Raw genomic sequence first — 24781 nt, 5'->3', positions numbered from 1 at the left:
TATTTAAACTTGAAGATATATAGACAAAAAACAAGTGGATTAATCTGGAAATATTACTTCATATCATTATTCAGACGATACAACCAACCATCAAGATAGAAGAAAATAACATTGAAAATCAAAGGCAACAATAATTAAACAAGGGGAAGTTGTATCATCATGCTCATCATCTTGTCTCATTCCATTCGAATAACACAACGAAGCCCCTCCCCTTTAAGCATCAGCTCAAAGGCCTTGTTGATCTCTGCAAATGGCACTGTGTGAGTTATGAACTTGTCCACTTCCAGCTCCTGCACCATTACCAACCAATTTGTTCATGAATCAATGATCCAATATGGAGTATATCTAATAAGACTAGATCATTACTCACCTTGTTCATGTACATCTCCACAACAGATGGAAGATCGGAACGAGGCTTGTAGTTCCCAAAGAAAGTCCCCTTGAGAGTCCTCTCATTCAAGAAGTTCACTGGATGAGTCTTGAACACAGCCTCCTTGTGAGGCACTCCAACAAGAACCGCCACTCCCCATCCCTATCGTCACCATCATCATCATCGACATTGTCATTCTACAAATCAATTGCAAAACATGTGTGTATGTATGTATGTATGTATAACTTACATCATGGACACATTCAAAGGCTGAGATCATGGCATTGATGTTTCCGGTGCACTCAACACTCCGGTCCACGCCTCCATCAGTCATCTCAGCAATCACCTACACAAACAAAAAGTTGAAACATCAAATACTATACTAACTAAATTTAACATCAAAATAGAGGCCATGGTAATTAATTTGAAAGAAAAAAAAAACCTCTTGGACTGGCTTGTTGTAGTCTTTAGGGTTCACAAACTCAGTCACACCAAACTTCTTAGCTGCATAAACATACACTAACATTAGACACATCACTTCATTTTTTGACCAAATGCATTTGATTAATTAATTGCTAAATTACACACCTTCTTCAAACCTAGCAGGATTCAAGTCCACACCAATCACTCTAGAAGCACCAGCCAGTCTTGCTCCTTCTGCAGCCTAAAAAACATCACACAAAAAAAAGTAAAAAACCACCCCAATCTCTTGTGATCATGCTTGAAAGCAACAAGGTTATTGTGTCTGAGAAAACATACACCAAGTCCAACTGCACCAAGCCCAAAAACAGCAACAGAAGAGCCCTTGAAGGGTTTTGCAACATTCAAAGTAGCACCAAGCCCTAAAAATCAACAACAAATACAACATCACTTTCATTTCACATTCTCCAATTGAACAAAAACACACACAAACACGCACCTGTGGAGATGCCACAGCTGAGGACACAGACTTTGTCGAGAGGGGCTTGGGGGTTGATCTTGGCCAAACACCCAACGTGGAGCACGGTGTACTCACTGAATGTGGATGTGCCAAGGAAATGGTAAACAGGTTTCCCATTGATGGAAAATCTTGATTTCTGATCATTGATCATGACTGCCCTCTCGGTATTGATTCGGAGAAGGCTGCACATGTTGCTCTCGGCGGATTTGCAGTGAGCACAGTCTCCACATTCTCCGGTGAACACAGGGAGCACGTGATCGCCCGGTGCCACCTCCGTCACGCCCTCTCCCACGCTCTCCACAACCCTGTACACACATACATTCATACACCACAAATTAAGCATTTTAAAAAAGTTGCTAGAAAATTCAAGAATTCATCAAGATCAAAACTTTATTAGGAATTGGACATACCCTGCTGCCTCATGTCCCAGAATCCGAGGAAAGACTGAATCTTGAGACTGAAATAAATCATTCCACACCATGAGAGAGAGATACATAGATAGATAGATAGAGAGCGAGTGTGGTTGAATCTGAGTTACCTTGGCTTCCCAGAAGTAGACATCGGTGTGGCAGAGAGAGGTGTAGAGAATCTTAATCCGGACCTCCATTTTCTGCGGCGGCGCCACCTCCACCTCCTCAATCACCAGCGGCTTCCCAGCCTCCCATGCAACAGCAGCTTCAAACACACACACACACATACACAACAAGTGTTAATAATGAATAAATCGAAGGCCCTTCACTTCATTATAGCTTCTTGAATCCAAAAAACACAAACTTGATACTAAAAAAATCAAAGATCGGATCTTTTTCATTATTTTCCAATGGATGAAGAACAAAAGTAGAGCAAACTAAACTAAAGATCATACCTTTACACTTGATGACTTTACCCACAGTAGCCATATCAGATTAATATTTCTTGAATGAAGTAGTTTTGCTTAGTAAAGTAGAAATGAAAGATGAGTTTTTGGGTTGCTGTTGGCGGCTATTTATACAAGTACACTAAGCATGTGTGACGAATGAGGATGAATCTTTCCCACTTTATTTAAATATTAGTATTAAATATTTGAAAATAAAAGAATGAATACAAGAGGCTAAAACGAATCCATGTATTGGTTTCATATGATTGGTTGGGTTAGTGGTCTGGTTTTTGCCGTTTGTTTTAGCTTCTGATTTTTTTAAATTTAATTAAAGTGGGGTCTATTGTTAATTTCATTGATTTGACGTGGCCCTCATGACATTATTATATGACTTTTCTAAGTATATAAAAATTTTGTTTATTACTTACAATACTACCAAAAGTGACAAAGAAACCTTAAGATACTTCCTCCACTATCAAGAACCTCTTTTGTAGTATACTAGTATCTACTTGCCTCATGCAGCTTCCTAATCTTTACAACTTCTCCTATTAAAAATATTTTGCTATAGATAACATTTACATAAATTAAGTTTGCCGTTTTTATTTGATCACATGGTTTGTCCTCAAAAAAAGTTGACGAAGTGGTGGGGTCCATGCAAATGTAATACCACTTGCCCATAAATCCTTTGTGCTTCAATGGTTTTACAATAAACTCGTAACTGACGTTTTAGCATATTAGTCAAACCTCTGCAAACTTGGGGCGAATAAGAATATCGATAGAGACTTTATTTTCTATATTTATCAGAAAATATAATTTTTTGTTGGAATATAAAATTTGAAAATAAAGTGATCTAGTCCATAGTTTGTGTACAACTATTGACATAAAAATTGAATAAATTTGAAAACAAGTTGGTCCTAAAGTAAATTCTGATCTTAATTGCCATATTGATCGTATTTCTACTACACATATTCTTATAGATCACAATCTTTTATTTTTAAAGAAATTCTTGTGCTACAAGCAAATGCCAACATTTGTGCGAATATTACTATGTTCGTAAAATTTTGAGAAATTGTACAATAATGTTAATTTATCGGATGACTTTAGTCGATTTGCATTTATTGTGTTTTATTCTAATTGTATATATTCTTGTTGAACAAGTTTACAAATTGCCTTGATTTGCTAAAACCATAACTAAGTTGAAAACTCGTAATCAATAGCTAAAAATTGAAAAATTCGTGAGAATATTTTGTCAAATGTTTTTATCACTACTTCTTTTTCACGGCAAATTTTGCTAAATGTCCTCATGATTTTTTGAGGATGATCTAGTATTACTTTCTATTTATGTTATGATATGATATGATATGATATGATGTGATATGATTCTAAAATCAAAGGGATTAGATAATTCCCTAGTGTCATTTGACCTGAGCCATAGGTCTTTCTTGATTTAGCATATATGTGGTACAAATATAATTATAGAACAGATTTCTTTTTATTCTGTTTATTTTATTTTCTATAAAAAAATATTTCATTACTATTTCATTCTTGAAATATTATTTTGAACATATCTAAACTTCATGATTTTTTAACTTAGTGTTTTTAAATTGCATGACAAATCAACATATTTGACGAGTTTTTAGGCGCTTTTCAAATTTCATCATTTGATTTGATGTGATTACAAAAAAAACTCAACTCAAACAGTGAAACAGATGAGTAGCTAGAATAAAAAAACAACAACTCAAGAATATAAACATAAAAAAAACAAAGTAAGCATTCTATCTAAAATTATTACAAAAACAAGAAAATAGACCGAATAGACTATCGATTTATTTTAGTAAGTAATCACTCTACTCAACTAGATTTTACAACAACACGTGTCTTCTACCTTATTCGCTTTGCTATAAACAGATAATTTGGTAGATATGTTAATCAGCATTGTTAAAACATCAATGTCCAAAAATGAGAAGCTTTAAAGAAGTGAAGGATGAGTGGTGTCCATGCACTTTAGCATCTCTCCACAAAGTAATTCCTGTCCAAACACAAACTAAATCATCAACAAAAATCAAGACAATAATATGTGGGTATGTATATACAAATCAAATGAGACAAAACACACACCTATCCAACCAAGAAACCCAAGAGTTGAAACCAAGAACAACTCCCAGCTAATACTATTAAAGCTGAAACAACACCAAATTTCATTACTTCAACCATACAAAAACACTGCTTTCCACATAGCATAGTGTGACTAGTTTACCAGTACAAGCACACGAGGTTACCCCATCCGTAGAAAATACACGCCCATGTCGAACCAGTGAACCTGCAGAAGGATTATAGTCACGCCCGGAGGCTCAGTTGATGATGATAACGAGTGTAACAAACATACCACATTAAATCCCGAGTAAGTAGTGCTCGTGGGATCAGCAGGCCATTGCCAATCATGGCCAGCAACATTGTCACGGCTGACAGACCTTTCATGTTTTCGGGATTCAGAACATTTGTCCACTGAAAAAGCAGTCACAAAATAATTAGATTGAAGTCATGTATGTATGCATCTTGGAAGATGAAATATAACCATTTGTGCAACAGGCATCCACATGAAGAGAAGAGTGGCTGTCCAACCGGATACTGATCCGAGAATGTTTACACCTTTCTTCGACAGTTTCCCCATGCGCGCCTAAAAAGTAAGACGATGGTTAGAAGACCTTCAAATCCTGTAGAGCTATGACTAAGCATACCATAGAAACGACGAGCAATGCAGTGAAAAGGGCAATGCAGCCTGGGAATACAGTGTTTGGAACGATTGGGACGAAAGTAGACCACATGACCTGCACCATAACATAGTTAAGACCACACAAAGGACCAAATTTGTAGCATAACTAGTTTCCTTACTTGTGGAAGTGCCGATAGCCCTGCTATGGTTATGAACTCTTCCCAAGATTTCCAGATTCCATTGTTAAGCAAATTGAAGTGTTTCATCGAATTTATAATCACACCGAATGCTGTCACAGTCGAAGTGGCCACAAAATGAGGAAGAGGCATAGCTTCAGCTATAGCAAGTTGCAAGATCACCACGTATATGGATATGACTCCTAGCAACTGGATCGCCACGGCTTCACTTTCCTTCTTCTTGATAAAATACGAGAGCAAAGAGAGATTCCCAAGCAATCCAGTAAGCATACCCTACAAACAAAAGTGATGAATCTATGCTCAAAATAGTAAGGAACGTTATGAATCTCTCACCAGCCATGGAACAGCCAAAAGTGCGGAGTTATTCCCTGCCATCAGATTCCGATAATTGAGTATGATCTGAGGCAGTTGCAGTAAGAGAAAGGGTAGATTTGCAGCTCCAGCGAATTTTGCTGTGGCCGCGTCCCATTCCTCAATGTTCTTGTGCTTCTTCACACGCAGTGGTTCCTAAGTTCATCACAATCATTACTTCAGCAAGAATTGGAAGCAAAGAATCAGATATATCTAAGACGAAAAATGTATAGATTTCTACCCGGCTTATGGAATGTGCTCCGTCTGAGCTTACAGCAGAGACTGGTTCGAGCCTAGAGCCACAGATGGATTGGCCTGACAAGATACTCTTCTTTAAGTGTAGTTCATAGCTTCTGACTCCTCGATAGTGTAGTTGAGCACGTGGAAATAACCCCAGGCTTCGTGGATTAGATCTTATGGGCAGCTTTAACTTACAATTTAGCAATAGCAAATCCTCCATGGTTAGCATATAGTTGAGGAAATCACATCCCCCTCTTCACAGAAACAAAATCAAGAAAGATGTCATTGATGGAGAAAATGCATTTTCTGTAAAAATGAGGCATAGGAGTAATATCATATTGTAGTACTCCCTGTTATCCATTTTATACATCATATTGTAGTAAAATTGAATGGGGAAACCTTTGAATTATCCCAAGATTTTCACATATCCAAGGAAGAATTCTATATTACCCCAGTATAGCAAAATGCTTATGAGTTCAAGAAGATATTTTTTTCGATTAAGAAAAAGTTCAAGCCAAAAGTGTTTGATCGGACACTAAAGCTACCAACAAAGACAACTAGTTCTAGACCAAAAAACAAGAAAGCAAAACAACCAAGAATCAGCAAAGGCAAGAAAAAGAAACCACAAACAAAGCAACGGAAACCCAAAAGCTGACGGCCTATATATCACGCACCACCACCAACCTCATCAACCACTGAAGAATGAAGATGCACAGACTCCACTCAAAGTGAGAAAACATACCACTCCAATTCACTCGGTCGTATACCCAAAATCAACTATGATCACTCAAAACTTTCATACTTAACATATACTCTCATTGTTGCAAACAAAAAAATCAATCTTCTCTCTAAACTTCAAGAACCCGTCACCCTTCATCTTGGCATTTCTACAGATGGGTCTAAGACATCAGTAAACACACACACACACACACAAGTGATGAAGTGAGCCTGAACTTACCAATGCAAGAAGCTGCAACAGAGCTACCCAAAGGAGTGGGAGTGGGAGTGGGAGTAGGAGTGAAAAGGTGAATTGTTTCTTGAAATGGGGAAAATCCGATGTGGTGAGAGTGGGAAGAAGCATATGGGGTGTCGATGAGGGAACAAACGGTTTGGTTACGCCTAAATACAATACATTTCATTCATAAACCATACAAATAATTCGTGTATTTGTCCCACTACAATATGGTTTAAGCTGGAGTACGACACAACAAATGCTTTTGTGACACGATAGCAAATGAAATTACAATGAGGACAAAACCATAGATTCTCGAGGAAATTTGTGGCCAATGATTCCATGTCTTACCTAGATAGGAATCTCAGATGAAAAAAAAAATCATTATTCTTTTCATCCAAAATTAATCGACTTATATATTCTGATGCGCCAAAGTTGAATGAATCATTATCCTTGCTTCAATTATCTACTAGTAGCAGTAGTAATTTTTTTCTCTAAAGTTAACTCGCTTAGTTAGTATATCATAGCACTATTTTCTAAATATTGTGTTGAATAGAAATATCTCGATTAATTTTGAACAAATAAAGTGGAGTTCTGTACTTATTTCTCTCACGGTAGGAATTTCAAACTACTATTATATTTTAGAATTTTTTAAGATTTATTAAATTTATATAAATATGAGCTTACTTTATATTTTGACATGAAATATATGGCTTTCACTACCTTCTACTGAAGAGTCTTTGTGTCAGACTGGCAAACGAGTCGTGACTCGACATGCGTCATTCAATGGTAGACAAAACACAAATGAAACAAACAGCAAAAATTGTTAATTCTTCCGTTCTTTTTTGTCCGTCCCACAAAAGTATGCACTTTTTAATTTTGAAAAAAAAATTCTCATTAATAAGGTGGAATCCATTTTCCACTAACAATACTTTAATTACTTCTTTCTATATCTCTCTTACTTTATCAATTATGCATTAAAATTTGTGTCAAACAAAAAATGCATACTCTCGTGGAAAGTAATCCAGTATCTATATATAGTTTGTCTGGCTAGTGAATTTATTTAGATGATGCTTAGTAGATTAAAAATTAAAACATAAGTTATTATATTGCATAACAATTAAAAACCACTTTTTACACATCAAATTTTAATATTGCAGCCATAAATTTTAGCAGCAGCCACATCTTATTACATTCTTTCAGGGGTTGTGTTACAAAAGATTACGAGTTTGATGAGTACTAGAAATTGTAGAAGAATTTCCAGCCTCAGTTTCTCCAGATTTCGCATTTGTGTGCAACTGCTTCATTTCCATCTTCTCATTCTTGATGATCTCTTCTTGAATATGCTTGTCATCCTCAATAGACAGGACGACGAGCTCCGGCCCATTCGGACCTTGCACTATGGCCTCTTTTACCCGTATATGTTCATCGGTACGTACGATATCAGTCTCATTCACCGTCTTCTTCTCTCTCCTCTTCTTGATAAAGCACCAAAGCGCGAAGCAGCAGAAGGCAGCAAAGAAGAAACATCCGAACGAGGCGAAGACCACTATGACCACGGTCGGACCATTATCCGGAGATGGTGGAGGAACATGAGGGGGTGGTGCAACGGGGTGGAACGGAGGTGGATGAACATGAGGTGGTGGCGGAACGACATGAGGTGGTGGTGGAACGACATGAGGCGGTGGTGGAGGAGGAACTACGTGAGGTGGGGGAGGAACGACGTGAGGCGGTGGTGGAGGAGCGACAGGGTGGACAAAGGGGAAAGGGGGAGAGGGGAAATATTCGTAGGCAGCCATTGTAGAAAGCTAAGAGAGAAGATCAAGTTCTTTGAATGGTGATGAGGAATGAATTCTGGCTTCTATTATGTAATGAATTATGATTGCTTATTACAATGCTTTCAAGAATTCAAAAACTTGCCTCCCATTTCAAGATTTGTCTTATTGTGTAACAAGAAGTGGATAACACACTTCCAATGTTCCAATTGTTGATCCACAAAATAGGAAATTCCTTAAAAGGGTCTATTTGCTACCATAGTAGACGTTGGAATTTAAGCCTCAATTCCAAATCTAATGATTGGTGCCGTAAAAATGTTTGGGTTTGGAAGTGAATTCAATTCTACAATTTGAATTCTATAGTCAAAATAGATATTTGGAATTCCAAATAGTTGTAAATTCGGACATCCCTTTCACACACACTAACGCAAGACATTGCACACACACAATACCCATTCCACATTGCACAAACGACAATACACACAAGTCACAACAACACACGGTGAATTCCATAGAATTCCGATTCCATGGAATTCAAATAGGGTTCATCAATTGAAACAATAAGAACATAAAAATAGATATATGTTTCAAAAAAAAACAAATGAATCACAATCTCAAGCAGACTCTTACCATGTAACGATATAAATACACAACATATATATTGTACATTATGAAAGTTTTATGTGTTATACATTCTACACATGACTACAAGAACTTGAAATATAGACAATCAAGAAACAAAGGCAATCTGTATTATACAAAACCTGAGGTCAGAAAAATAAAGGAACATGTTACTATGTCCTAAACAAGGAAACGAATAACATGTAGTGAACTCGATAGCAAGTGTCGATGGGGCCAAAATCAAAAAGAAAAGGAACTCACGTGTTAGAAAGTTGTGATAGATTTCTTTACTTCGAGAGGAGAAACGAGAAGAGGAGCTCGTTCCACACATCTGGCAACCCAGGGAGGCACCAATGGCTGCAGTCAGGAACGGATGGATTATCACTCCATGAACCCACATGTGCATCACTCCGAGAGGCGCCCATCTGAGTAACGTGCAGCAATTTTACGGGGACAGACACGTTATTCATAGTTTTGATTATTGCATCAGATACTGAACTCCTCTGTTTCCCTTTAGCTTTGAAAGTAGGCAGCCTTGTTACTTTGCAATTCTGACGCGATCCGCTACTGTTCGTATTAGAGCAGCAAATCGATAGTGAGCACATAGCATACGCGTAGATACAGTATATATATTGATATGTTATGACAAACCTCCAATGAGAGGATTCAAAGGTCCGGAAAAAAACCCGAGTCTTGTTGGGGTTCACCGCCTTCTCTACCCAAGATTTCCAAGTGGCTAATGCGATCTTGAAGCCATTACTTATTGGCATCCCGAACTTCGTCCTTCCACCATTCTGAAAATACCAGCCACTGTCTGAAAATGCAAATTAGAAGTACTTCATAATAAATTTTTAAATAACTAACTAAAAGATACAAAACCTAGCATAAAAATGCTTCAAAGTCCGTTTTAACCTTTAATCTCGGTTCGAAGCCTTCCTAAAAGTTTCCAAACAAACTTATGATTAGTTATGTCGCATCTTCTGGCAGATACCAACACGCAATCTGCTTATGTAGCGTTTATTCTTCGGATTTAGTTGCTTCAATAACCTTTCAGTGAGCAAACTGTTGTCGGATGAAGGACCGGTTTAAGTTTAAACTGTTAGATAATGTAAATAGCTTAACTTGTCCATCTCATCAGCAAAATTTGATAGACCTATTGAAGCATACTAATCCTCTACTTATTCACATACTAGTATATTATTAAGATGATAATTACAACATTTACTTAAGCAGATGAAAGCCATAAGCAATGCAGGAGCTGATTCAAAATGACCGAGTGAGGTACTAATGTGACAAAATGACAACAAAAACATACTCACAAAGCAGGCATCAAATTACAGAATCAAGAGCATATGTTCTGAAATAATCAAGAGGAAATGCAATGGGACACGAATAGACTTACAGTTCAAACAGTTTTGTACGCGTCCACCAATGCCCCGAATTGAAAATGAGAATATCCGAATCAATCCATTCACTGCTAATATCATCCATCTGGTCCAGTTTCAGCACAGCCTTCACTCTCTTCGGAGAGTGCTTGGGCGCTGCGCCCGGCTGCACTAGGAACACAGAGCGATAGAACTCGACAGTGAGACTAAACGTCTCAAACCTGACACTCAAATGCCTAATCTGCTTTGTGATCTCATTTCCATTGGCCTCATACACAAACCTCTTATCCTCAACACCACTCATCAGCATACACACCATAGACTCCCATTGAGTCCTACTCAGCGAATCCCCTACGAAAACCACCCTCTTCCCGCGCAGATACTTCAACGCGGCACCCACATCAAATCTAGGAATCTCACAGTTCCTAGGCTTCCACCTCCACTTCAGATAATCCCTATCTTTCCTCCCATTACCCACACAATCAAAACCATGCTCTACAAAAGGGCAATCTGATGCATTATACAATGGATAACTATCATCCACCACCCATTTCCCATCAAACACATTGCATTCCTTGCTAATATTATTACCATCTCTACTTCTACCAGTATCAACTACAGTTTCAGAAGATGGAAACATGTAAAAATAGCTAGATCCCATCACCACAATGAAGCATAGAATGGAACCAAACATGAAAATGGCAGTAACAGACTGAAACATGGAGCTTTTGCTGTAATTCCCAGCTAACATCTTGCTGAATTTGAGAACCCTTTTCAACATTGGCCTCAAGTAGCTACAGAAATCCCAGTACAATCTATATATGACGGCACTCATCTCTAAAACACAAGGAGTAGCACGCAAGATTCAATTTTTATCATCAAGAAATCAACTTTATCTCTCTCCCAAGTCAAAACATAAGCTAGAATCAAGAAAACATGTAAGAGTTCTTACAGTTTCAGAAACTGGGATTGCAAGTGTGAAATGTGGATCCCAGCTGAGGAATGAAAGCAAGACTGGAGAATATGGTGATGGGTGAGGGTAATTAGGTAATTTGATTGACAGTAGGTGTGAAATGGAAATCTGAGCTAATAAATGGAGTCGGAATGAAGAAGAAGATCTTAGATTTTATCAACCGCTATTACAAGTGGTGGGTTGTACAAAGGTGTAGAATCAGATGCTTTGAACCACATGCACCCAACGGTACGCCCCTTATTATGATTGGCTAATGGCTCTCTAATTTAATTAACTTCAATATATTCGACTTGAATTTTACCTTAAAGCATTATTATTGCCGATTCAACTTTTGAAATTATTAAAAACCATAACTTTTTATTAAGTATTTTATAGTAATTGTTTTAATATGGATAAAATTAGAACTAATGTGATCAATTTAAGTAGTGGAGTATTATGATATTTCGATAAAACTACGGCGTTTCAGATAATCAATGTACTCAAGACATATTGACGCCATTTTATCTAAAACAGTTTCATTGATTAGTTCAATTAATGCAAAATTATTCCTTAAATGACAATCTATCTTTCAAGACAAAAACTCCAAGCAAATGTAAAATACCCCCAAGTAACTTACTTTTCTTTTGTCGTTTTGTTTAAGATTAACTTAGTTTTCTACTAATATTATCTCCGAATGATTAGCTATCAATTAATGCTCACAATATAGTTATTTTGAAAGTATAGTACTCTTTTCGTCTCACTTTAGGAGTCCCGGTTGAATTCGACACGGATATTAAAAAATGTAAAGGAAAGTTTGTAAAAAAGGTTAGTGGAAAAAGGTTAGTTTTATAATAAAATGTGTTCGGCACGGGTACTCCCTTCGTCCCACTTTAGGACTCCCTTCGTCATACTTTTTTATATTAGTTTTATAGTAAAATGTGAGTGGAAAAATATTAGTGGAATGTGGGATCTAATACCATTTATGGAATATTTCAACCGAGACTCCTAAAATGGGACACCTAAAAATAGTAAATCGGGACTCCTAAAATAGAACGGAGGGAGTATGATTTTGAATATTACTGTCCCTAAAAGATTGTTATCCCAAAGTGACTACACTACGTAAATATTTTCCACTCTAATTATGATCGAATTAAATCATTGCCCGAATTAAAAACAAACTTTATAATAATACTAGTAATTAGTATTTTAGAAAATGTAAGTTAGATTAATTTCTACTATTGATGAGAGAGAAAATGAGTACTACTAAGATTTTATTCCTTTTTTTTTTAGAGAAAAAGATTTTATTCCTAAATGACACATTCTCACTATCCATTAGATATTCAACAACTAGAACATTCTTTATAAGGACATATTAACAAATATCAACTAATCTTATTTAACTATCACATCTATTAGTATTAAATATTCATCATTATTTTGGTACAGCTTTAATATACATCTGGCAAGTTGACTAATATCTCCTTGTTACGAATAAATTAGAGTATTTGTTTTCTAGTTGAGTTGTGTGCAATTCTATTCACTTAAATAAACACTCATTGGCATTGGGTTAAATTCCGTTTCCCTTTCCTAAATTCTTCAAGAATTATATACTCCGTGTGTAGGAAAAAGATCAAATATATTAATCAGAAATTAATTTTAATGGGTACAAAAAACATAATTTTACAACACTGATCTTCAATGAACAACCGAAGCAATGATAATTTCCATTCATTCCACAAAAAAATGAATGCATCATCAATTCATCATTCCTAGTACTATGATTTTCCTTTGTTTTACAACAACTAAGAAATGGCCCTTTTGCCTTGGGGAGAAATCAAACTCAACATAAATAACTATGAATCAAATTCAAAACACACCAAAAAAAAAAAGCAACATCATGAAACTCACTTTGATCATGATCATCAACAGCATATTTATTCATCGATGGAAGGCCGCGTGTTGTTTGGCAGGCGCCTGCCTCGAACAAATGAGCTGAAGAGATGCAAAGCCCTTGATGGCTGTGCATAAGGCACCATATGAGCAGCACCTCTAACCGTTGCGAAAGTCAGCAAGTTTCCATACTCAGTCATCCAACCTCCCACCTGTCCTTTATGGAACCATGCTCCATATGGTACTGTGATCTTGAACGCAAGATCATGAGCAAGCTCACGTACTAATGTACGTGAACCAAGTAAAGGCACAACCGAATCTTGATCCCCACTGAAAAAATTGGATCATGTGCAAAGTTTTTGTCAGTTCTTGAGTGTGAAAATACACATTCTTGTTGAGGTGAGGAATAATAGTTTTACCTAAAAATCCAAACTGGAATGTGATTTCGAATGATCCTCTTTAGCAAAGGAAGAATGTCAATGTTACCGTCTACCTCGTTGTAGTTCAGAAGGCTGCATAGTTTAAGGAAATGAAAAAAGTCAGCATATCAGTGTAGCAAAGGTAGAGAAAGGGAGACATTGGTAGAGTTACCTGCTGCACATAGACCAACTATACGGTAGATTGGTTCGATTTGCATGTAGCGCCTTCTGAACCTCGGGAAGGTTGAAGTAGAAGCGCCTCTCGTAGGTCATGCAGACGTCTACTCCAACACTGATCTTGGTAGCCTGCAACAGCATATAGTGTTATTCGTTTTGTTGTTTAAGGCATAGATTTTTAAAAAAGATTCAAATTTTACCAGTTTCTTGAGTCGCAATTCTTGCTCTACAATGGATGGATAGCACACATCCAGAATAACATCATAACTGTTAATATAATCACCAACAATCTCAACTGCCTCGGATATGGCCTCGTTGCAGGATTTAGACACATTGTGCGGACTAGCAAATGTATAATCATCGAACTCACAGTCATTCATAATGGCAAGCCCAACTTCATCTGAAATCATTCCGTGCGACCAGAAAAATTCGTACGTTGCTGGAACATCACGATCAAGCCTTAGAAGAGGGTTGCCAATCTGGCCAAAGAAAACAGATTAACATGTTATCAAGATTTTTGAAAATGCAAATCCAACAGAAGTGTATCTTCTTACAGCAACACCCTTAATGTTGAACTTGAAGTCTTTAGAATGCTCGTTGTGGTCGAGAAGAGCAATAGCTAACTGCGGGATGTAATGCCCTATTCCAACAAACCAGAGATAAGCTTGAATAAATACTAGTAATTGATACTACCTTAATTCATCACTTCTATATGGAATTTTCCTTTGGTATGATAGAGTTCTTACCGGCATAACTTTCACCCGTGAGAAATAAATCTCTGGTTCGAAACATAGGAAACTTTGTGTACCATCCCATCATAAACATGTGCATATCCATTGCTGCCATAGAACATAAAATTTGGCTCAAGTTATCCGTCCTACTCTTCTCGTGCAACTCTTATTGATTGAGTATCATAAATACGCAGTGTTTATCATAAGATTCAATGGTAGGAAGATGATTCAGATTGAAGTAGGGAGAGAAGTAAGCAGCTTGCTACCTGTGGATGCATCGCCACACTTGTAGTCTGAGCTGGTATTTGAATACGACCACCCTACACCGGCTGGAGACTCAACAAACAGAAGATTCGATGCTATACAACACGAGAAGCAGAATTTGTTGGTTTAGTTTAGAAAGTCTACTGAATTTGTCATTTTTTAAAATGCTAAATCAGCCATACCTTTGTTCCACGATTTTGAGTTCACACGGAGGCTGCGGCCATCTCCTCTAGGAAAGAAAGGACCTAACTCCGTGAACGCACCTCCTCCCATTGATGAGCAACCCGGGCCTTAACACAAACAACACAGATACTAAACTCAGAAACTGAATTAATGCCTCCTTTAATTTTAAGTGTACTTCACATCTCTATTTAGAAGCCCAAGATTCAGTAAGTGATTAATTTGGAAAGTTGTAACCAACATATTCCTTCATAATAAGGCCAAGATCATAGATATAATTAAGAGAGAACAAAAAAACAGCATTTCTTGAGAATCTTTCATGGCCCTTTGGATACGACACTTGAATACCCGATCCACTGCATTAGACGCAACTTTTGCCAAAAAACAACACACACATACACCTTCTTCCTACATCTAGTGCAGTTGGTGTGTTTTTCACCAAGAATGAACACAAAACCAGACACACTTACTGTGTGGTGAAAATCAAACACACACACACAGAGTGCACTGCAATAAGTTCTTTAATGTGAGTGATTTATACTTCATAGCCAAGAATAAGCACAGTCAGTCCATCAACAAAAACTCCTCACACTATAAATGAAAGACAGCAATTTCAAAAGTTCCCATTTGTCATGAACTGAATTCATCATCGTCAACTCAAGAATTTCAATAAAACAGAAGTGGAAAATAAGGGAATTAAAAAAATATTGAGTCCTGGAAACATGACAAATATCAATCTTGAGAATTGCAAAGATGTAGTACTATAAAATAAGAGATATAAATGCAAAATGTACCTCCATTGAGCCATAAAGTCAAGGGCTTGTGATGAGGGTCATCCGCAGCTTCCACAAAATAGTAAAACAAACTCCTCCCATTTTTGACATCCACGTCGACATAGCCTGCATACTGCCTGAACTTCACCGGAGGCTGACCTGGCAATTTGACCACCAGATCCTCCTCCGGGAAGGCATAACCACCCCCAGCCACCAGCCCCAGCACCACAGCCGCTGCCAGCCACCACATCTCAGAAAATGAAATCAAGAAACCGCCTTTCCTCTGCATAAAGATGCAAACTTTGAGCTATATAAGTAATGAGTTATGTTGGGAAAGAGGGCACGTGAATTCTGGGGTGGGGTGTCTTCATCAAAAGTGCAGAGCTGAAATTCTTCAGAGGGTAAAAATGGCTATATATAGATACAGAGAGGTGTAAGCATAGTTGCGTGAGTTAATTACGGGCTTCTGCTGCCAGGAGTAATGGGTTTTTTGTTGTTATCTCATTGAATCAGAATTCTGGAATTGAATGATCTGAGCCACAAGGGCAGTGGGACGTTGGAATACAGCAGCTTCCTCACTCACCCACTGTGTATTGTGTGTGAGAAAAAGGATCCACTCAATGTCTGTCAAACAACCAATATAATAACTGTAATTATACTCACATTATGGAATTCTAGATGATGTTATTTTATTAGAAAGAAAATGGATATTTACATTAATTTGAAAGAACTTTTTTTTTAAATATGATACTTTTTATAGGTAAAATTAAAAAGAAAAGTGTCACATATTTTCAAATAAGTTGTAAATTTTTTTCTCAAAGATATTAGTACAATAATAGAGACTTTTGGGACAATACGAGGATAAATGACACTAAATTTATGAGACGAACTTAAATGCAAAAAAGAATCAACTCTTTTTATAGGACAAATTGTGTAATATACGATTAATATTAGTAATAATTGTTAAATAATACCATTTTAAACATTAATCTCTTTCGTGCTATATCACTCATTCATCATACCAAAATTACTAAAACACTAATTTGAAAAAAAAAGTGCAACTCAGGCTAACCAATTCAAATGAATATACAAAATTTGCGTATAAAATACGTTTGAAAAGAGACGCAATCGATGAAAGAGAGAGATAGGGGGCGTGTATGGGTGTGTATAATTATGAGAGCTGACCAGTCAAAAAAGAGTGTAAGAGGAAAGGTATCTTCTTCTTTTCGTCTAAAATTTGTTTCTTTTAATTATGATATATCCAAACAGAGCCCACGTGCATCTTCCACAGTCATATCAATCCAATTATCATGTAAATTATAGAAAAAAAATTAAATTATTTATATACTTTTTATTTAATAAAGTAAGAGAGAAGAAATAAAATAAGATAAAATGATTTCTAGTGTTAATAACAGATCTTGATTATATAAAAAAGAAAGTAGGTTATCATTATTCAATAAAGTTAATTATGTTTGGTTACAATTTAAACATAAATACAACTTAATACTATATCAAACAGAAACTTGAATTATCTCATTTGTTTAACTTTAATCACCGAGAACCAAATATTTTAACATGATTTTTAATTAACTGGAATCTCACCCTAATTTGCACGGCTAGAACCATATTTACATCTTCAATACGAATTATTTTCAATAATTTTTAATTTGCATATCTTTTGTCTCGGCCATATTTTGTATAAAAGACGTAAATCTGGAGTAGAACGGCGTCGTTTAATAATTATTTATTCCACGTTATACACCCCAGGCATCCATGTCATACGTTCCGGACATCCACGTCGCTCAATTTTTTCCAAATTCAAATTCATGGAACAATTCAAAAAATGTCAAAAGCTATGATTTAAGAGGTTGTTTTTAAATATTATGAAAAACACTAGAATTTGACCAAACTTCAATTTATTTGACTATATAATTATAAATAAATATAGTACAAATAATTAGAGTGAAAAAAATGCTAATTATTGACATTGTCTAAGTTTACACTCTACAGTCTGAAATAGTTTTCCCATCATTCATCTTCACCATCACTATAGATTTCTTCATTACTCACATCTAAATACTAGGAGTATATTCTAGTAGTAATTCAAACAGGTTGTGATATTCTAGGAATAGCATAAAACAAAATTACCACATATTTAAATTCATCTTGAAATACAAGAAACATATGAAATCAACACATTCTACTATTCGAATTATGAATCTTGGGCATGAATAGTGAGGTCCACGCATGCACATAAAAGCTAAAGCTGTAGCTGCTGCCTAGTTTTATAAATACTAGAAAATATAGTAAAGTTAAATGAACACATTATTATCAACGTATTTTCAGTTTTAGCTTTTTGAGTGAAAGTTTAATTCATTTCTTGGTAACGATCACATGTAGGCTGTAGCACAGGACCATATGATCTACTAATTCGAATGTTTAGACAAAAGTATTAACATCAATTTTTCTCTGTGTTTTTCTTATCCCTGTTGTTTTTTTTTCTTGGAAGGAAAAAAGTAGTTGCACCTACTAGCTAGTATACCAAGTAGTACAATAGAAAATTATTCTTAAAAATGACAAAGGAAATATATTAAATATACGTGTAAAATTGTACTTGCACGATAATTGAAGAATAATTTCCTGCAACTTTTGTTACTAACTAAGTAAGAAAATCGATATCAAATTAGCAATTATTTCAAGTTTAATCACTAAACATTAATACAGCATATGAGTATAAAACAAGAGAAATAGAGATGTGTGATCGCCAAATATTCAACACGATTTTAATTCGATTTATATTCTCCTACACATAAATTAATAAGAACCGAGCTTTATTAGTTTTATGATTTGTCACTGTAAATCTCAAATTTTAAATTTTAAATCAATTGCCACCAAAACCAAATTGGTTAAAATACTAAAAGAAGGTAATAAAAGTCATTAGATTTGTGCAAGCTTAAAAAGAGTATCATTGGATACTTTAGCTTTCTGCTACGTAGTTGTTATAATGAGTAAGACATTTTAATAAAAAGTGTTTAAGCAAATTACTTAAAAAATATACTATACTACTTAGAATGCAGAAAAAAGCAAAAGAATAGGCCAATTGAGTGCTGCCGCTAAAAGAAGCCATTGTATATATAAAAAAACTTTGAGAAAGCAATTATTAATCCAAAAAAGAAAAGATAAGTTTGATTAATCTTTTAGTGCGATAATTTCAAAATACTGGTATAAATTAGTCTTAGACGCAGAAAAGCAAAACCTACTTAACACATTACTAATTTTAATTCAAATACTTACATGGTTGTTTTTAGCTTAGGATTAAAAATTCATTCTTTTAACTGGATAACAATTATTATCTTTTCAGGTGAAGAGCTATTACCTAATAGACTAATATGCAGTAAAAATTGAGAACAATAAATTGACCTCGTCCAAATTTGAAATGATTATACTGCTATCTATTAATCTTATACTAATATTGCCATATAGATGTTTTCCAAATCCAAATTTATAGGTGTAAAAAAGTAAAAGAAAATTTTCAATAAAAATAATACTTATAAATTTTGTTTTTATAACACTATCAGGACTGTTCATTTAAAAGTATTCCATTCTACTACTAACATTTAATACGGAGTATCATTTTTTTAATAAGAAATTGTCTTAAATTGGGTAGCAATTAAATCACAAAAGAAGGGATAATGGACATGTAGAAGCCCAAAAAATCCCATAATTATTTTGTAGTAACACACAATAAATGGAAAAATTCAAGATATGTGTTGGTTGCACGGTACCAAGCCATCAAATTTAGATTTCAAAGAACCCAAAAACTTACCCCAACTCGCCATCTATCTAGTCTTATTAAAACCTCTCTCCGAGACAGTGCCCATATCATTCGCCTTTTGTGCGGGTCAGCACCTACTCGACAAGGAATCTCGCTACCCTACGACTGTTTTAATTATGGCAGCCGTTCAACATGGCTTTGATAATCATCTCGAAAAGCAACTTTTCATACAAGTACATTTGTGAATCCAAAGGAGTGATTTTTTACATATCAGAAAATAATCGAATTAACCGTAGTGAATCCAAAGGAGTGTTCAATCTCCACTCTTTCTGCTTTTTGCTAAGTGGCCTTCCCTTCCCAGATTTTTCTCTATTCACCCTTACATCTGCTAAACCCCATGTGCAGCAGCTCGTTTCTGTATCGTAAGAAATAAGCCTAAAGACGCCATCAACCTCCGGTGACAAACCACTATCTGTCACTTCTGCTATGTACTTCACATATAAGTTACGATCCTTAAACCGTTCGAGATCTTGAGGGACCCGGACAACCCTTTCAACGCCCGGCGAAGACACCTGAAAAGAAAAGATCATGATAGTGATAGAGGTAAGTTATTCTAGATTTTGTTGATAAGGTCAAAAAGAAAAGTTGTTTGTTGATCGTATCGATAGGATGATACAAGCTTTCACCTTTCATTGATTCACAACTTCTAAACCACTATGCATACTAATGAAGACCATAACTAGATGATCAGAAATTTGGCTACTAAATCTTGATAACTACTAACAAGAGTAAAATATCACAATATGACTAGAGGGAACGAGTAAAAAAAGATGTACTCATATATTTATTTGAAAGCCTCATTTAATGAGGAATTGAGGATCAATCAGAAATCTATATAATGTGCGATAAAAAGAACGAAAAGATGAGATAAATGACCTCTAGAGAGATATTTTGAGGAATATCTCCAGTAGCTTCGGCTTCATCAAGCCGCATTCTATATGCTGTTGTGAAATCTTCAATATCTGTCATGTTGGGAGAGCCAGACCTGTGAATTTTTATCAGGACAACTTATGATGCCTCGATGAACAGTGGTCTTAAATAATATTGACATAAAAATAGGCACGTGCACAGATAACATAAAACACAAGAATGAACTGAGAACACATGAACCTCAAGAATTTTATGAACATTAGTTTTTCATCACATAAATAGAAAACACAATGCAGATTAATTGAACAAAAAATGAACTGTGCTAAGAAGATTAGTTGGTAGTAAAGGATGGGATATGCAAGAAATGTTTGGTGATGTTTAAAGCCAAGAAGTACAATTAACTAAAAAGATTTTTCTGAGGAGCAAAGTTAATTAGCCTAACTTCACAATGTTGAAAGCATTCAGCACTATTAATCTGGCTAGAGATCTCAATCATAGAGTCCATATGTTTTACAAGCCCTGTCTGGGAAAGATTGAGGCACATTACTCTAGTCATAAGTCATAACCTGATATGCTTAACAGAACAATGCAATAAAAAAGGCATTCTATAATAAAATGAGAACATTAACATACTTTAACCTGCGGTGCATAATGCATGTATACATGTGTAACATGATTAATAATTTCTTACTTGTTAGTAAGTCTCTCTATGCGAACTTTAATAGTGGCATTTAGCTGCGTCCTAAATGCATATATACCGAGTTCCCCGTCAAATGAAAGACAGACTTCTTCAGCAATTTTGAAGGCTTTTTTATCCCATTCTGTTCCAGCAAGTGAGATTCCACCACCTCCAGCTCCATCCCCTACCTTCAACGTGAAAGGAAAACGGAAAAGTAGTTTGAGCTCCATATAAAATGTGAAATCTTCTTCTTCAGTGAATGAATATTGCCATAAAAGGAAGAAAAAAGTTTGCATAGGCATGTGATTTTATCATCTGCATAAATCATGAAATACAGTCGAAAACAAGTGTTACCCACCGTTGGTTCAGCCTCTTCTTCAAAATACTCGTCATCAAAATAACCATCATCATCTAGCAACTCATCTGCACGATCAAGAGTAGAAGTAAATAATGTAATGCATCATTGCCAGAGAAAACAGCATTTGTCAAATCAATAATGCATATGATATAACACAAATATAAACTCTTTCTAATTCCATAAGTTTCACAAATACAAACAAAATCGAGACCAATTTCTATTTTCTTCAACCTAAACCCTCTAAATCCATAATCCATAATCTTCCAACATTCACTGTAACAAGCAATTCTTTCAACACAACATAACATTTACATAATGAAATAATTTTGCCAAAAGTTAGGGGTTACTATCACTTATACTAGTATTAATTAAAACGAAGAATGAATAAATACCATCAAGCAGAATGTCGTCTTCTAGGTCGTCATCCATAAATACTTCTTCAGTAATAGAAGGACTCAAAACTGGCTCCGAGCCAGAGTTCTTCTTCTTTGCAAATGCAACGAGGGGAATTTGAGGAATATTCCGAAGTGGGGAAGGATTAAACGGGAAGGACGAAGTAATAAACCGCGTAGCTGGGGGGATTATTGAAACAGCAGAGCGCAATCGCGCGCAGTGATGGCAGTTTAGGGTGATTGCTTTCATTTTGGAGGGGTAGTTTTCTCCAGATAGTATGTTCAGAATGTTGGAGAAGAAATCAAAAGAATGGTTTATCCCCAAACGACATCGTCGCCCTTCGATTAAGATGGAGTTATGCTATTTATTTGAATTCAAAGCACATAGTAATAAAAACAAATAATTTTATAATACTCTATAATACGAATTGGACTAAAAATTAAGAAAATTAAGTATACCCTGAAGAGTGGGGAGTGTTATGTTGCTAACTCATAACATAATTGATAACTACAACTAAAATAATAGCCATTAGATATTCAAATTAAGGGCTTAGATCATTAATCACTAAATGTCAATACGATCAACGAAAAACGTCAATAAGACCATAGGATTAATTCCAAAAAATATCAATAAGGGTATTAATGTCAATTAAATATATGTTTATTTATAACTAACTTTTAAAAGAAAACTCAAAACTTTAAATTCATATAACATATATCAAATTAAAGATAATTTCATAAGGATTCCAACGATATCATACATGCATATGTTCCGACGTCAAAAATTGAAAAAAAATTCAAAAATTTTTAATTTTTTCGTACAAGTAGAATGCCAATATAAGCAATGGGTTAACATTCTTAAAGCATTGTGTTGATATTTTCGGAACACTATATTGACATTTTCATCCAAAATCCTAATTTGGAGTTTTTTTTTATCTTTTTCGATTTAATTAATAAAAACGAAAATTACACGTGGCAAATTGTAGACCACACATTTTCTAAAATCTTATGGCCTTAAATTAGTTGTAGTTAACAATTAAATGATGAGTTAGCAATTGATCACTCCCCCATAAATAGTTATACTAAATACACAAAGATGTCATTATATATAACTTCATTTTTGGAATGCTATTTGACTATGTCAATATATACATCATATACTTGTCTAAAAATCGTTAGTATAAACATTCTACTGCTAAAATTAAAATTTATGTAACTAAATATCAATTCATTACTCAGTAGAATAAAATCAACACATTGCCTCACAACTAATAGCTCCATAACTCAGTATAATTTATAAAACTAATTTAGTTGGCTACAAACTACAGGTTTGACCAAATATGCATTGAGGTTAAATATGCAAAGTAAAAATACACAAATTTTAATTATAATACTTTCTCTGTCCTCAAAGACTATAGGGTCCGTTCAGTACCCGAAATTAGAATTGAATTAGAATTGGAATTCTATGCAATTGAATTAGAAGTTCAATTCCAAATCTTTTGTTTGTTATAATTATAGAATTGACATTTTAATTCCAAATCCTTTGTTTGATAACTCAAAATAAAGGATTTGGAGTTGAATTAGAAAATTCAATTTTTTAAATAATTACTCATAACTATCACATTTTTTCTTTTTCTCATACTCTAAAATTCAATATTTTCCATTAATTACAATTATATCATAAAAACAAATGCTATTAATAAAATAATACGCAATGATAATTAATTTTTACTCAACCTATACTAATTTAAATAAAAGATACTCCATCTACTTATACATGAATATAGTCCTAACTTTCTCCATCTTTAGAGTCTCCACTCCAATAAACCAGAGTTCTTTTTGTCCATGCCCATATCACTATCTTCATATATTTATCACTTGGTCAGATACTTTTGAATCTCCTCTTACTATATAGGAGTAGTATATACTTCTGCAAAACCAAAACCAAAGATCAGCAACTGATTGAAAATTTTCCAAAGACATCCACTAGAAAAACAACATTAAAAATGATGAGTACTATTAGACATGCACTTTAAGTTTAACACACATATTATGGTGTATCAAATTCAACTAGTCCAAATAAGTGACTAATTATCAAAACATAGAGATGTCAAATTTGAGTAAAGTTGTGCATAAACAAAGCTACGGTCCAATTTGGTATGAAAGACTTGAAATTAAGCAGTAAACATCTATCTATATGAGGCTAGTGTCCCAAGCAAATAACTCCATTTGTAGGCAAATCTTGGTTTTAAAATTCGAACTAATTTCTTCATTCTCTGTTATTGTGATCCTATCGGTGAAATGTGTATTCGTCACATATAAAAACAAATACTAGTATCGGACAATCATGATCTCATTCCATATCATTACCTCATAGATAATTCAGTTTCTAAATTTGTTCTACTCTAAATCATGTAAAAAAAAATCTCGCAATCCTAATCTATATAAATCAGTTCACTAAAGATATTCAGTTCAATATATGTGGGTTAGAAAATCCATACTAGCAACACAATGTGGGAGCCACAGCCACCACCACTCTTCTTATTATTGCTAAGTTTAAGTGAGTTCAGAATTATAGCAAAGGTGGGAATAGTGTTTGTATGGATTTGTTCACCATTTCACCCCATATCCCTCTATTCCTACTCATTCCTGTCCAACCAAAAAATGGCACCATTTTATGTTTATTACCCTTTTGTAGTGTAGCTGAAAAAATGTGCATGCTGGCGGCTCAAACTAATCACCAAAAAATTATACAGTACATCCCAGCATAGCATTGAAGTGATGAGACTTTTTTAATCCCATAATTTTAAAATACATATAAATAGACAACTAAAGAGACCATAGATATAATATTTAAATAG

General features: G+C 35.0%; 6 protein-coding genes across 11 annotated transcripts; all 6 read right to left on the bottom strand.

Annotated features, from left to right (window-relative positions):
• Window positions 1–39: 39 nt before the first annotated feature.
• On the bottom strand, window positions 40–2332 carry LOC125222372 (alcohol dehydrogenase 3). Its single transcript, XM_048124928.2, has 10 exons — window positions 2176–2332; window positions 1849–1985; window positions 1721–1767; window positions 1290–1615; window positions 1130–1212; window positions 959–1034; window positions 813–874; window positions 621–716; window positions 371–532; window positions 40–290 (listed from the first exon to the last, which is right to left on the bottom strand). The coding sequence occupies exons 1-10, from the start codon at window positions 2207–2209 to the stop codon at window positions 177–179; spliced, it is 1137 nt and encodes a 378-aa protein (XP_047980885.1). The 5' UTR covers window positions 2210–2332; the 3' UTR covers window positions 40–176.
• A 1552-nt stretch (window positions 2333–3884) lies between these two features.
• LOC125219772 (maltose excess protein 1-like, chloroplastic) lies at window positions 3885–6839 on the bottom strand. 4 transcript variants are annotated; one of them, XM_089057684.1, is made up of 10 exons: window positions 6626–6839; window positions 5669–5921; window positions 5410–5583; window positions 5059–5349; window positions 4905–4994; window positions 4789–4843; window positions 4553–4671; window positions 4446–4486; window positions 4285–4346; window positions 3885–4195 (listed from the first exon to the last, which is right to left on the bottom strand). In XM_089057684.1, exons 2-10 carry the CDS (start codon window positions 5894–5896, stop codon window positions 4113–4115), a joined length of 1143 nt encoding a protein of 380 aa, XP_088913810.1. In that variant the 5' UTR covers window positions 5897–5921; window positions 6626–6839; the 3' UTR covers window positions 3885–4112. The 4 variants fall into 4 exon arrangements, 3 of the variants coding, with proteins under 3 accessions (XP_088913810.1, XP_047977788.2, XP_047977786.2); XM_048121831.2 differs by having other exon boundaries at window positions 4742–4843; window positions 6626–6838; XM_048121829.2 differs by having other exon boundaries at window positions 4424–4486; window positions 4742–4843; window positions 6626–6837.
• Window positions 6840–7773: 934 nt separating this feature from the next.
• LOC125224417 (uncharacterized) lies at window positions 7774–8463 on the bottom strand. Its single transcript, XM_048127818.2, has one exon. The coding sequence runs from the start codon at window positions 8416–8418 to the stop codon at window positions 7831–7833; it is 588 nt and encodes a 195-aa protein (XP_047983775.1). The 5' UTR covers window positions 8419–8463; the 3' UTR covers window positions 7774–7830.
• A 565-nt stretch (window positions 8464–9028) lies between these two features.
• Window positions 9029–11525, bottom strand: LOC125224364 (protein trichome berefringence-like 7). Of its 2 annotated transcripts, XM_048127757.2 has the most exons (4): window positions 11353–11525; window positions 10418–11237; window positions 9667–9825; window positions 9029–9582 (listed from the first exon to the last, which is right to left on the bottom strand). In XM_048127757.2, the coding sequence occupies exons 2-4, from the start codon at window positions 11233–11235 to the stop codon at window positions 9303–9305; spliced, it is 1257 nt and encodes a 418-aa protein (XP_047983714.2). In that variant the 5' UTR covers window positions 11236–11237; window positions 11353–11525; the 3' UTR covers window positions 9029–9302. The 2 variants fall into 2 exon arrangements, with proteins under 2 accessions (XP_047983714.2, XP_047983713.2); XM_048127756.2 differs by having other exon boundaries at window positions 10418–11524.
• A 1540-nt stretch (window positions 11526–13065) lies between these two features.
• Window positions 13066–16413, bottom strand: LOC125217748 (serine carboxypeptidase-like 42). Of its 2 annotated transcripts, XM_048119273.2 has the most exons (10): window positions 16247–16413; window positions 15808–16069; window positions 15016–15123; window positions 14836–14928; window positions 14585–14677; window positions 14393–14478; window positions 14039–14317; window positions 13834–13967; window positions 13662–13754; window positions 13066–13572 (listed from the first exon to the last, which is right to left on the bottom strand). In XM_048119273.2, exons 2-10 carry the CDS (start codon window positions 16034–16036, stop codon window positions 13287–13289), a joined length of 1401 nt encoding a protein of 466 aa, XP_047975230.1. In that variant the 5' UTR covers window positions 16037–16069; window positions 16247–16413; the 3' UTR covers window positions 13066–13286. The 2 variants fall into 2 exon arrangements, with proteins under 2 accessions (XP_047975230.1, XP_047975229.1); XM_048119272.2 differs by having other exon boundaries at window positions 15808–16413.
• A 3345-nt stretch (window positions 16414–19758) lies between these two features.
• Window positions 19759–22258, bottom strand: LOC125219709 (uncharacterized). Its single transcript, XM_048121754.2, has 5 exons — window positions 21921–22258; window positions 21529–21593; window positions 21183–21358; window positions 20498–20606; window positions 19759–20133 (listed from the first exon to the last, which is right to left on the bottom strand). The coding sequence occupies exons 1-5, from the start codon at window positions 22168–22170 to the stop codon at window positions 19825–19827; spliced, it is 909 nt and encodes a 302-aa protein (XP_047977711.2). The 5' UTR covers window positions 22171–22258; the 3' UTR covers window positions 19759–19824.
• Window positions 22259–24781: the final 2523 nt, after the last annotated feature.

This window comes from Salvia hispanica, chromosome 1 (assembly GCF_029641045.1).
Source record: "Salvia hispanica isolate PSC_SH4W2 chromosome 1, Shi_PSC_v1, whole genome shotgun sequence".
NCBI classification, from domain to species: domain Eukaryota; kingdom Viridiplantae; phylum Streptophyta; class Magnoliopsida; order Lamiales; family Lamiaceae; genus Salvia; species Salvia hispanica.
This window is presented reverse-complemented; position numbering and strand designations above follow the sequence as displayed.

Bases quoted from the DNA above. Each gene is read 5' to 3' on its own strand.
- LOC125222372 (XM_048124928.2), bottom strand. From the start codon at position 2,209: ATGGCTACTGTGGGTAAAGTCATCAAGTGTAAAG. The intron at 1,035-1,129 runs GTATGTTTTCTC...GATGTTTTTTAG, and splicing joins TTGGTGCAGTTGGACTTGGT to GCTGCAGAAGGAGCAAGACT. The intron at 717-812 runs GTTTTTTTTTTC...TTGTTTGTGTAG, and splicing joins ACAACAAGCCAGTCCAAGAG to GTGATTGCTGAGATGACTGA.
- LOC125224364 (XM_048127757.2), bottom strand. From the start codon at position 11,235: ATGAGTGCCGTCATATATAGATTGTACTGGGATTTCTGTAGCTACTTG. The intron at 9,826-10,417 runs GTAAGTCTATTC...ATTTTCAGACAG, and splicing joins CGTACAAAACTGTTTGAACT to TGGCTGGTATTTTCAGAATG. The intron at 9,583-9,666 runs GTTTGTCATAAC...TAATACGAACAG, and splicing joins TTTGAATCCTCTCATTGGAG to TAGCGGATCGCGTCAGAATT.
- LOC125217748 (XM_048119272.2), bottom strand. From the start codon at position 16,075: ATGCAGAGGAAAGGCGGTTTCTTGATTTCATTTTCTGAGATGTGGTGG. The intron at 14,479-14,584 runs GTAAGAACTCTA...TTGTTGGAATAG, and splicing joins CACGGGTGAAAGTTATGCCG to GGCATTACATCCCGCAGTTA. The intron at 14,318-14,392 runs GTAAGAAGATAC...TTCTTTGGCCAG, and splicing joins TCAACATTAAGGGTGTTGCT to ATTGGCAACCCTCTTCTAAG.
- LOC125219709 (XM_048121754.2), bottom strand. From the start codon at position 22,170: ATGAAAGCAATCACCCTAAACTGCCATCACTGCGCGCGATTGCGCTCT. The intron at 21,594-21,920 runs GTATTTATTCAT...TTGATCGTGCAG, and splicing joins AGACGACATTCTGCTTGATG to ATGAGTTGCTAGATGATGAT. The intron at 21,359-21,528 runs GTGGGTAACACT...TTCACGTTGAAG, and splicing joins AAGAAGAGGCTGAACCAACG to GTAGGGGATGGAGCTGGAGG.
- LOC125224417 (XM_048127818.2), bottom strand. From the start codon at position 8,418: ATGGCTGCCTACGAATATTTCCCCTCTCCCCCTTTCCCCTTTGTCCAC.
- LOC125219772 (XM_048121829.2), bottom strand. From the start codon at position 5,896: ATGCTAACCATGGAGGATTTGCTATTGCTAAATTGTAAGTTAAAGCTG. The intron at 4,672-4,741 runs GTTATATTTCAT...CTGCTTTTTCAG, and splicing joins GGATGCCTGTTGCACAAATG to TGGACAAATGTTCTGAATCC. The intron at 4,347-4,423 runs GTAAACTAGTCA...GTGTTGTTTCAG, and splicing joins AACCTCGTGTGCTTGTACTG to CTTTAATAGTATTAGCTGGG.